The sequence below is a fragment of the Mobula hypostoma genome, chromosome 5 (assembly GCF_963921235.1).
Source record: "Mobula hypostoma chromosome 5, sMobHyp1.1, whole genome shotgun sequence".
In the NCBI taxonomy this organism is placed as follows: domain Eukaryota; kingdom Metazoa; phylum Chordata; class Chondrichthyes; order Myliobatiformes; family Myliobatidae; genus Mobula; species Mobula hypostoma.
This window is the reverse complement of record NC_086101.1, coordinates 188,305,738-188,318,317: the sequence shown is the minus strand read 5'-3', so window position 1 is coordinate 188,318,317 and position 12,580 is coordinate 188,305,738. Positions and strand designations below refer to the sequence as shown.

Below are 12,580 nucleotides of genomic sequence, written 5' to 3'. Positions count from 1 at the left end.
TGAAAGGAAGGGAGCCAGAATAAGGAGGTGGGAGGAGGGGAAGGAATATATGCTGGCAGGTGATAGGTCATACCAGGTGAGGGGGAAGGGTGGATGGGGGAGGAGAAAATGATGTGAGAAGCTGGGAGTGATGGGTTGAAATAAAAGGACCACTGCCCTTCTGACCCTCAACACAGGAGCCCCCAGGACTGTGTCCTAAGCCCCCTCCTTTACTCTCTGTACACCCATGACTGTGTTGACACCCACAGCTCCAGTCTGCTAATTAAATTTGCTGATGATACTACATTGAATGGCCTTATCTCAAATAATAATGAGGCAGCCTACAGAGAAGTCATCACCCTGACACAGTGACAATGTCGCAGAAAGCAGAGAAGCTCGTTGTGAACTACAGGAGGAATGGAGACAGGCTAACCGCGATTGACATCAATGGATCTGGGGTTTAGAGGGTGAACAGCTTCAAGTTTCTTGGTATACACATCACCAAGGACCTCGCGTGGTCTGTACATACCGGCTGCATGGCGAAAAAAGCACAACAGTGCCTCTTTCAGCTCAGACAGTTGAAGAAGTTCGGCATGAGTCGCCAAATCCGAGGACCCTCTATAGGGACACAATTGAGAGCATCCTGACTGGCTGCATCACTGCTTGGTATGGGAACTGTACTTCCCTCAATCGCAGGACTCTGCAGGGAGTGGTGCGGACAGCCCAGCGCATCTGTGGATATGAACTTCCCATGATTCAGGACTTTTACAGTGACAGGTGCATAAAAAGGGCTCAAAGGATCATTGAGGATCCGAGTCACCCCAACCACAAACCGTTCCAGCTGCTACCATCCAGAAAGCGGTACCACAGCATAAAAGCCAGTACCAACAGGCTCAGGGACAGCTTCTTCCACCAGGCCATCAGACTGATTAACTCACACTGACACAATTGTGTTTCTAAGTGTAACCCTTAGGCTCGCCCAGCTGGTGTTCGTTTGGGAAACAGCCGTCAGCCCCGCCAAACCGCGTAATCCTGTTTGTGTGGATGCTGTGTAATGTACCCCCAGTTACAAACCCACAGCGCAAAATATCAGACAGTACACCATATGCAATTAAATGATTGAACTTTATGAATCTTAATCCGAATATAGGGTTAGTAAAGAAAATAAACAAAAAAAGGGCCCAAAGTCAAATCAAAGTTCACATTGGATCTCACTCAGTAGTCATTCTTCCACCATCGGTCTCCTCTGAACGTCGTGGACCTTCGGAGCCTCAGGTCCCAGTCCACTCCGTCATGTGGTCTATAGACGCAAATTCTCTCTTCACCTTTCCTGAACAAAAGACCACGAGAAAAACATCGTTCCAGACTCACAAGACACAGCAACAATCTCTTATTGGCTAACATGCATCCTGTTATCTCCAGCCATAACCCAAACATTGCTGCTACGGACAAACCGTTACCTCAGCAGTGAACATTACAAAGAAGCCATTACATTAGCAGTGAAACCTTACAGCACTTTACATAAGCTATATTGACTGTTCTGTTGTATATCTTACTGTACATACTATTTATTACAAATTACTATAATTTGCACATTGCACATTCAGACGGAGACGTTATTTCTTACATCCTTCACATACATGAGGATCTTTACTCCTCACCTATGTGAAGGATGTAAGAAATAAAGTCAAGTCAATTCAAGAAAGAAATCTGATAGAGGACAGTGGTCATAAGAGAGAGGCCATTTGGCCCATCAGGTGTACTGTGCCATTCTAACACAGCAGTTTTATTATGCCTCTAACCCCATTTTCCTGCCTTTTCCCGGTAACTTTTGACACCCTGACTAATCAATACTCTCTACCTCTGCTTTAAATATCCCCAATGATTTAGCTTCCGCAGCTACCTTTAGCAATGAATTCCACAGGTTCACCACATGAAAGGGAAGGAGGGGAGAGGCACCAGAGGGAGGAGATGGGCAGGTGAGAAGAGAAGGGATGAGAACAGATAAAGTGGCGGGGGGGGCGCGGGCGGACAGAATTACCTGAAGTTAGAGAAATTAATGTTCAGGACATCAGGTTGGAGATGGTGCATATGGAATATGAGGTCTTGCTATTAGAATTTAGATAAACCCCTCATGTTGGGCTTCTGCCCCTTTCGTTCCAGTTACTCACCAAAAAGTCAACTGTTTATTCCCTTACATGGATGCTGCTCGACTTGCTGAGTTCCGGCATTTTGTGTGTGTTGATCTGGATTTCCAGCTTCCACTGAATCTCCTGTGTTTATATTAATGTAAGACTGTCTTGCTGGTTGATTTGGCATTGCAGTACCGATTTTAAAAAAACTTAATTCACAATTTGTCTGGCTTTGAAGAAGGTTACTGGCCTGAAACTCTGCCTTCTTTTTTCTTTACGTCAAGGACAGTGGTGATATCCACTTTCTGGCCTTATTGTGACCTAGTTGTGGGTCACAGCTTCCTGACTACTCGTCTGTCACCATTCAGCAACTGTCTCACGCTGAGATTTACTTTTCTCCTGCCTTGGGAGGAAGAGCTGCAGAACCTCATCACACAGGCGATCATTTTGGACTGGCGTCTGCATGGGTTCATGGCAAGAGCTGCTCAAGTTGATGCAGCCCCACGGTTGTTCAGTAGACAGTGTGGATGGGAGGCTGGTTTCTGTAATGTGATGAGCTGTGTCCACTGCTCTCTACAGCTTCTGGCAACCTTTGATAGAGCAGCCACGGTACTGATCCGCTATGCACCTGGCCTCACTGGCGCCACCATCAAGAACGTATACACAGAAAGATGCCGGAAAAGGGCTAGGAACATCAGGAAGGATCCCACCCACCCTGCTCATGAATTGTTTGTCCCGCTCCCTTCAGGGAGGAGACTATGTAGCATCCACAGCAGGACCACCAGACGCAAAAACAGTTACTTTTCTCCAGGCAGTAAGGCTGATCAACACCTCCACCCACTAACCCACCACTACTTTATCATTTCCTGTCAGAGTCGCCTTATGTACAGACACTCCTGTGCCTAGCACCACTTTATGGACATACAATCAATCTGTGTTTATAAGCTATTTTATATATTTATATTGATTATGTGTCTTTTATTATCTTAATTATTGTGTGATTTTTGTGCTGCATTGGATCTGGAGTAACAATTATTTTGTTCTCCTTTACACTTATGCATTGTAAATGACGTTAAACAATCTTGAATCTTGGCTAGGACACTCTCTTTGGTGCATCTAAATGATGGATGTCTTTCAACAGTTGAAAAGTATTCTCAGAATGTCCCCAGTCTCTGCCAAACCATAAAGGTTCATCGGCAGCAGGGTAGGAAGTCTGGAGGAACTCAGTAAGTCAGGCAGCATCTATGGAGGAGAATGAACAGTTGATGTTTCAGTCCTGACCCCTCATTCGGACCCTCAGCAATTATCTGTGCTCTCAGATGGAGCGGTTGTCATTCCGAGCATGGTGCATCTGGATAGGGAGCTTTCTATGGTGCACCTGATTATCAACAGTGGGAACGTCTCTGCCAAACCATGGAAGAATCCTAATCTTTGGTTACAAAGTGCTCTTGATGAAATTATTTTCATGCAATTAGCAAGTGCCTGTGACTTACACAAAAGCTCTCGCAGGATAGTGGTGCTGCAGTCCCTACTTGAGCAGTATAGTGCAAACCGATGTCCAAGTCGTTGACCCTGAATAAACCAGAAGATGACAACAATTAATAAAGGAGCACAGCAGAACACAGAGACCATAAGACATAGGAGCAGAATTAGGCCATTCAGCCCAATGAGTCTGCTGTGCTATTCCATCACGGCCATTAATTTTCCCTCTCAACCCTATTCTCTTGCCTTCTCCCCATAACCTTTGATGCTCTTACTAATCGCTAACCAATCAACCTCTGCTTTAAATAAACCAAATGTTTTGGTCTCTACAGCCATCTGTGGCAATGATTTCCTCAGATTTACCACTCTCTGGCTAAAGCAGTTCCTCTTCATCTCTGTAATGAAGCTGGATTCCCCCACGATTGGTAACATCCTCTCCGTATATACTTAAGCTCCGACTTTCAATGTTTGATAGGTTTTAATGTGGTTCCCCACCCCCCCAATTCTTCTAAACTCCAGAGCCATCCTTTCATTCCCTAGATCATTCTTACAAACTTCCTCTGAACAGTCACTAATGCCAGCACATCCTTTCTTAGATAAGAGGCTCAAAACTGCTCTCAATACTTCAATTCTAGTCTGACCAATGCCTTATAAAACCTCAGCATTACATCCTTTATTGTATATTCTGGCCTTCTGGAAATGAATGCTAATATTGCATTTGCCTTCCTGACCACTGCAAGTTAACCTTCTGGACAAGGGTTCCCAACCTGGGGTCCACGGAACCCTTGCTTAATGGTGTTGGTACATGGCGTAAAATAATGTTGGGAACTCTTGCTTTAGGGGACTCTGTATGAGGTCTCCCAAGTCCCTTTGCACATCTGATTTTTGATTCTGCTCCCCATTTGGAAACTCAGAAAATGCAAGGGAAACTCAGCATGTCAGGCAGCATCTATGGAGAGGAATAAACAGGTGTCTTGGTAACTGGAAGAGGTAATTTAAAGGTAATTGTCTCCAAACCCAAGGAGCAACAGAAATTTTTTTAATGTACATTGAAGTGATCTGCAGATCATTTCCCAACAGTGTGATGAAGTTAGATTAAGCCTAACTTACACCAAAAAAAGATAAAGAATTGAGCAACATACACGAAAAGCTGGAGGAGCTCGGCAGGTCAGGCAGCATCAATGGAAATAAATAAGCAATTGACATTTCGGACCAAGACCTTTCATCAAGACCTGTCAGGTCTCAGCCCAAAATGTTGGCAGTTTACTCCTCTCCATAGATGCTGCCTGGCCTGCTGAGTTCCTCCAGCATCTTGTATGTGTTTCTCTGGATTTCCAGCATCTGCAGATTTAGAAACTAGACTAGGCCTTTCTGCCTTCTATCAAGGTGCATGAGTTACTTGGGTCAGGCAGTAACGTTGGTGTGGCCAGCGATAACCCTCCCAGAGATAATTTTTAAGCTTTTGCTGGCTCCTTTTAACTGGTTTCCTATTGATACAGCCTTTAATGGCAGATATTTTAATAGCACCAAATTTCAATTGCAGATATGTCCATGATTACCTGAGTGGGGGACCCTTCACGGAGTACCAGGAAAGCATGTACTTTTCACGGTTCCTGCAGTGGAAATGGTTGGAAAGGTAAAACCCCTTTACACAAGATTACACTGGTAATGCTTCCTGACATCAGAGTCTCTCGGGTCTGACTTGGGTCTGTTCTGCCTGTGGTACCAGGTACATCCTTTTAGCCTCTGGGAGCCTCAGAGCGCTGTCCATCCTTTCCTCCATTCTGACTTCATTTTCCTTGCGTGGCATTTTGAGTAACGGCTTCTCCTTTCTTCATCTTTCAGGCAGCCAGCGACAAAAAATACTTTCAGACATTACCGGGTGCTTGGGAAAGGAGGATTTGGCGAGGTGAGTGTGTAAGATTGATGAATTAACAGCTAGCATTCCTCAGGGCACAGGCTCAGAATAGAAGGATGCCCCTTTCCAACGGGGATGAGGAGGAATTTCTCAGATGGTGATGAATCTGTGGAATTAATAGCCACAGACAACTGTGGATGCCAAGTCATTGGGTGCGTTTAAAGCAGAGGTTGATAGTTTCTTGATTGTTCAGCCTCGTCAAAGGTTACGGGGAGAAGATAGGAGAATGAGGTTGGGAGGGATAATAAATCAGCCTTGATGGAATGGCAGAGCAGACTCGATGGGCTGAATGGCCTTATTCTGCTCCTATGTCTTATGATCTTATTCTAACAAATCACTTATTAAGTTAATGCTTGTCTTATCTCTCAGGTTCATTGAGTCATAGATCACAGAAGCACACCCTATGTTAATCCTGAGGCCTATCTATGCTAATTCATTTGCCTCATATCCCTCTAAACCAGGAGTTCCCAAGCTGGTGTCCATTGGTTAATGGTTGAGGTCCATGGTATAGAAAAGTTTGGGAACTCCTGCTCTAAACCTTTCTTACTATGCCCAAATGTCTTTCAGTATTTGTAATTGTATCTCCCTCTATCACTACTTCTGACCACTCACCATATAACCACCTCCCTCTGTGTGAACAACTTGCCTTTCAGTCCCCTTTTGAATCTTTCCCTGCCTGCCCCTCAGTCCCCTTTAAATCTTTCCCTTCTGTCCCTCAGTCCCCATTTAAAATTTTCCCCTCTGTCCCTCAGATCATTTTGAAAGCTTTCCCCTTCACCCCTCAGTCCCCCTTTAAATCTTTCCCCTCCATCCCTCAGTCCCCCTTTAAATCTTTCCCCTCCATCCCTCAGTCCCCCTTTAAATCTTTCCCCTCCGTCCCTCAGTCCCCCTTTAAATCTTTCCCCTCCGTCCCTCAGTCCCCCTTTAAATCTTTCCCCTCCGTCCCTCAGTCCCCCTTTAAAGCTTTCCCCCTGTCCCTCAGTCCCCCTTTAAAGCTTTCCCCTCCGTCCCTCAGTCCCCCTTTAAAGCTTTCCCCTCCGTCCCTTAGCCCCCCTTTAAAGCTTTCCCCTCCGTCCCTCAGCCCCCCATTAAATCTTTCCCCTCCGTCCTTCAGTCCCCCTTGAAAGCTTTCCCCTCCGTCCCTCAGTCCCCCTTTAAAGCTTTCCCCTCCGTCCCTCAGTCCCCCTTTAAATCTTTGCCCTCCGTCCCTCAGTCCCCTTTAAATCTTTCCCTTCTGTCCCTCAGTCCCCATTTAAAATTTTCCCCTCTGTCCCTCAGATCATTTTGAAAGCTTTCCCCTTCATCCCTCAGTCCCCCTTTAAATCTTTCCCCTCCGTCCCTCAGTCCCCTTTTAAATCTTTCCCCTCCGTCCCTCAGCCCCCCTTTAAAGCTTTCCCCTCCGTCCCTCCGCCCCCCTTTAAAGCTTTCCCCTCCGTCCCTCAGCCCCCCTTTAAATCTTTCTCCTCCGTCCCTCAGCCCCCCTTTAAAGCTTTCCCCTCCATCCCTCAGCCCCCCTTTAAATCTTTCCGCTCCGTCCCTCAGCCCCCCTTTAAAGATTTCCCCTCTGTCCCTCAGTCCCCCTTTAAAGATTTCCCCTCTGTCCCTCAGTCCCCCTTTAAATCTTTCCCCTCCGTCCCTCAGTCCCCCTTTAAAGCTTTCCCCTCCGTCCCTCAGTCCCCCTTTAAATCTTTCCCCTCCGTCCCTCTTTAAATCTTTCCCCTCCGTCCCTCAGTCCCCCTTTAAGTCTTTCCCCTCCGTCCCTCAGTCCCCCTTTAAAGCTTTCCCCTCCGTCCCTCAGTCCCCCTTTAAAGCTTTCCCCTCTGTCCCTCAGCCCCCCTTTAAATCTTTCCCCTCCGTCCCTCAGTCCCCTTTAAAGCTTTCCCCTCCGTCCCTCAGTCCCCCTTTAAAGCTTTCCCCTCCGTCCCTCAGTTCCCCTTTTAAAGTTTTCCTCTCTGCCCCTCAGATCATTTTGAAAGCTTTCCCCTTCACCCTTCAGTCCCCCTTTAAATCCTTCCCCTCCACCCCTCAGTCCTCCTCTAAATCTTTCCTCTTCACCCCTCAGTCCCCCTTTAAATCTTTCCTCTTCACCCCTCAGTCCCCCTTTAAATCTTTCCCCTCTGTCCCTCAGTTCCCCCCATAACTACAGATGCCCTCTGGTTTTAGGTTGTCCCATTCTGGGAAAAAGCCAGTGGTCATGCACTCTACCTAAAACTGATATAATTTTGTAAATCTCTAAGTCCTCGACCTCCTTTGCTCTAGGAAACCTATTCTAATCACTCAGGCCCTCAAATCTTGCTAATATTTTGGTGTATCTTTTGTAGAATATCATACAGGCTCTTTTCCCCAAGATGCTGTGCAGAATTTGTAATTTTTAAGATTCTTCTATCATCTGTGAGCCCATCTAAGAATTTCTTAATGTAATGTCCCTAATGTACCTGCCTCTAACTCCATCCTGGCAGTCCATTCCATGCGTTCACCGCTCTTGGTGTAAAAAATCATTTTGTCTCTGACTTCCCCCACCTATACTTTCCTCGAATCACCTTAAAATTGTGCCCCCTCATATTAGCCATTTCTGCTGTCTGTCCACTTGATCTATATCTCTTATTAAGATGCCCTCTTCAGCTTAGTTCCTCCCGTCCATAAATCTAATGACTGGACATAGATTCCAAAATGAAATTCCTCACAGTACTCTTGGGGCGTAGGGGTGGGGTGGAGTGACACGGTGGTGCCTCTTGTAGAGCCACTGACTCCCAGCCCCCGGGTCCTGGTTTTGATTCTGACCTCGGGTGCACACTGCGTGATGCTTGTGGGTTCTCCCCGTGGCTCCTTGTGTTTGAGTTGGAAGGGAGTGTGTGACTGTGTTAGATAAAATAAAAAAGATCACTGAAAAAATATGACGAAGCAGGAAGAGATCCACCCCTCCGTGTCGGACCGGTTTTTAACCCTTGAGGAGCAGTTTTAAAAATTGGGATCATGTTGTGGTTGTACTTGTTTCAGGTGTGTGCCTGCCAAGTGCGTGCAACTGGGAAGATGTACGCATGTAAAAAGCTGGAGAAGAAAAGGATAAAGAAGCGGAAAGGAGAAACCATGGCATTAAATGAAAAGCGGATTTTAGAAAAAGTTAACAGTAGATTTGTGGTAAGATTTGTCTCTTACGAAATAGTGTGTACTGCAGAGTGGGGCGGCCGCTTTGTCAAGTAGCTTTGCTCTGTCCGCTGTAAAAGGCCGGATCTCCTTGTGGCAACCATTCCCATTCCGACATGTCTGCCTGTGGCCTTCTCTGCTGCCACATTGATGCCACAACAGGTTGAAGGAGCAATTTTCTGTCTGGGTAGCCTAAACCCTTCTTCCCCTGCCTACTTCCCTCCTTTTCCATTTCCCATTGTGGTTCCTCACTTAACCCTTCTCCTTATCTGCCCCTCATCTCCCTCTGGTTCCCCTCCTGCTTCCCATTCTCCCAAGGTCCACTGGTCTCCCTTATCCAGTTCCTCCTCCTTCAACCCTTTGTCTCTTCCACCTATCACCTCCCAGCTTCTTACTTCATCCCTCCTCCCCACCCACATTCCCACTCACCTGGTCTCATCCATCACCTGCCAGCTTGTACTCCCCACCAGCTTTCCCACCTTCTTATCCGGCTTCTGCCCCCTTCCTTTCCAGTCCTGATGAGGGGTCTCTGCTCGAAACATAACCATTTATTCCTCTCCACAGAAGCTGCCTGTTCTGCTGAGTTCCCCCAGCATTTTGTGCGTGGTACTGCTAACATAGTTCAATTCAACAATGCCACATTAGATGAAGTTCACATTAATACCTACTGTATAGTTCATGCTGACTTTCACCTTTGGGTGTTGTTGCAACTGCTCACATTTATATAACTCCTTAAAGTACAGGCACAATAAGGTGCATGTGATGGCTGTGGTACTGAGAAGTTGCAAGATCCATTTTGGGATTAAATAAATGTAAATCATTAGGGCATGTGGTCAGAAGTCTGGTCACTGCAGCAGATTTTAACTCGCAGGTGTGAAGAGAAGTGAGTGTTTAAGGCATGAATTTCTTATTCTGCACACCATGAACACGAGATTCTGCAGCTGCTGGAAATGCAGAGTAAAACATAAACAAAACACCCGGAGAACTCAGCAGGTCGGGCAGCAACCACAGGAAGGAATAAAGTGTTGATGTTTTGGGCTGAGATCCTTCATCAGGACTCAACAGTTTATTCCGTAGGGATCATTTCAGCACGGGAGTCCCCAGTTAAATTTAGACCCTGCTTACCTGGGGAGATGGTGGTATAGGGGATGTGCAGCAAAGAATTTATTTAGAAATTTAGAAGAAATTTCTTGAGAGGAAAGATTTTGTTTTTAGCCAGAGGGTGAAGAATATGTGGATTTGCTTCAAAGAGAAAAGCCCTAGTTCACTCAATTAATCCTCATAAGACATGCTCTCCGATCCAGGCAGCAGCCTTATAAATCTCCTTTGCACCCTCTCTAAAGTGTCCATATAGCTCCTAAAATGAGACAAACACAACTGAACACAGTTCTTCAAGTTCAAAGTTCAAAATTTCAAAGGTAATTCATTTTCAAAACACAGATATGTCACCATATACTATACTAAGATGAATTTTCCTGCGGGCATACACAACAAATACTAAGAGACATAATAGAATTGATGAAAAACTGTCAAATAGCCAATATGTAAAAGACAATAAACTGATAAAAGACAAAAAACTGCAAAAAAGGAAAAAGAAGCAAACAAAATAATAGTAATAAATGTATAAGCAATAAATATCGAGAACATGAGATGAAGTGTCCGTCAAAGTGAGTCCATTGATTGTGAGAACAGGTCAGAGTTGGGGTGAGTGACATTTAAACAGAGTTGTGTAGAACCCTGCGGCTTTTGACCTCAGTCCCCTGACTAATGAAGCCCAGTGCACCATTTGCCTTCTTCACCCTATCAACTGAAACTGTACCTTCCAGGGACCTATAGACATGAACCCCAAGGTCCCTCTGTTCCTCCAACCGGCTCCACACAGCTGCCTCTCAGGGTTGACGCTGAATCGAGACCTGGTTGTGTTCTTGGGTGGATGTGAGAAATTGTCTTTTTCCAAGTTCGAATTTACCTGCCACTCAGCCGTACACATGCACACAGCCGAGCAAAACAGTGGTCCTCTGGGGCCAAGGTGTAAAACATAGTACTGACAGTCACGCACAGCATAAGGCACGTATGTTTACGAAAGCAGAAAAACATGCAGTCACTAAACAGAAACATAGTCAGAACGACACCCCCCCCCCAATAACTGACTGAATAAATAAATAATATAGCCCATATGTCCCTGAGTGTTATGGAGCCAGGAATGGGAAGAGATTTTTTTACTGGTTCTGTTTCTACCGTTGACCAGCATTGCTAGAGGAGATTCACCATATTTATTGTCCTTTGTTCCTACGTACTGTGTGGAGATTTGCCGCTGTCCTTTCTTGAGTGAGCTGGGCTTCCCTTCCTCTCACCTGCTCGCTCATTCTGCAGCAAGTCAAAAATAGCCCACCAGCGCCCTCTGCTGGTCAATCCCATAGTTGTAACTGGCCTAACATCAGCTTCCAACCCCTTCATTCCTTTACTTATTTCATTTTTATTTATTTAGAGCAAGGGTTCCTAACCCGGGGTTCACGGACCCCTTGCTTAATGCTATTGGTCCATGGCATGAAAAAGGTTGGGAACAGGCCTTTCCAGTCAAGTGAACTGTACTGCCCAGCAACTACCTATTTAGCCCAAGCCTAATCATGAGACAATTTACAATGACCGAACAACTTACTGACTGGTACGTCTTTGGACTGTGGTAGGAAACCAGAACACCCAGAGGAAATCAACACGCTCACAGGAGGGACATACAAACTTCTTACAGATGGCATCAAAATTAAGCTCCAAGCTCTGAAGCCCCAAGTTATAATAGCATTTTGCTAACCATTACCCTACCGTGGCGCCCCTTTCTAGTTCTTGTGAAGGGTCTCAGCCTGTAATGTCGACAGTTTATTCCTCTCCATAGATGCTGCCTGAGCTTCTGAGTTCCTCCAGTATTTTGTGTGCGTTCCTCTGGATTTCCAGTATCTGTTGTGATTAAAATGTCATGACACATGTCAGTGTAAAATAACCCAGATTCTGATTCTTATTTGTTTATTGTTATGTAACTGCACACATGTATACCACCAAACAAAACAATGCTTCTCCCGACCAAGATGCACAACACACACACACACACACACACACATATATATATAAAACTCACAAACAACAGTAAAATTACCACAAATAAATTAACAAATAATAAAATATATTCCAGAAGATTGACATTTAGTACAAGGTGCATTCATGACACAAGTTAACCAATGTAATACTATCAGATGGCAGAGGGGAAGAAGCTTTTCCTGAAGGCACACACTCAACGATTCAGGAACAGTTTCTTCCCCTCTGCCATCCGATTTCTGAATGGACAATGAACTCATGAACACTACCTCGCAATTGCATTGCACAGCTGCTGCAAAGACAATAAATTTCACAACATGCCGGTAATATTAAACTTGATTCTGGTTCTGCTCCTGGCTTATAGGCTTCTGATAAACTTCTCTGCTGATCTTAATTTCCTAGACAATGGGCATTTTCCATATGTGGTTGATTGAAGCAATACTTCCCTTCACTTCCATTGGTATTATTTAATGTGTTGGGACTGGGTTCAAGTGCGGTCAAGTCAAGCCGATGTTTAGCTTATTCTGGTGTGCGCAATTGCATACATACGGTGAAAAACTTGCTTGCGGCAGCATTTCAGGCAATTGGCATCATATACTGTAAGTGACATTCACAAGTAACGTTAATTAAGCACACGTTTTTGATCATGCTGTCAGAAACCTCGAAGCAGGTGGTCATGGTAGAACTGACAGTTCTTTGGGGAGACCAGATTGAGGAGGTGTTTGAGCGTACAAAATTGAATTAAATTGAATTGATTTATTTCTTACATCCTTCATATACATGAGTAAAAATCTTTATGTTACGTCTCTGTCTAAATGTGCAATGTACAATTTATAGT

At 45.1% G+C, this 12,580-nt stretch overlaps 1 protein-coding gene across 1 annotated transcript in view; it reads left to right on the top strand.

The window, feature by feature from the left end:
• The window catches only part of grk4 (G protein-coupled receptor kinase 4), a 185,187-nt gene that overhangs the window by 147,230 nt on the left and 25,377 nt on the right, over nucleotides 1-12,580 (top strand). Inside the window, exons 6-8 of the mRNA XM_063049532.1 lie at nucleotides 5,137-5,229; nucleotides 5,439-5,502; nucleotides 8,509-8,649. Of these exons, the coding sequence (XP_062905602.1) occupies nucleotides 5,137-5,229; nucleotides 5,439-5,502; nucleotides 8,509-8,649 (298 nt within the window). The remainder of the gene's footprint in view (nucleotides 1-5,136; nucleotides 5,230-5,438; nucleotides 5,503-8,508; nucleotides 8,650-12,580) is intronic.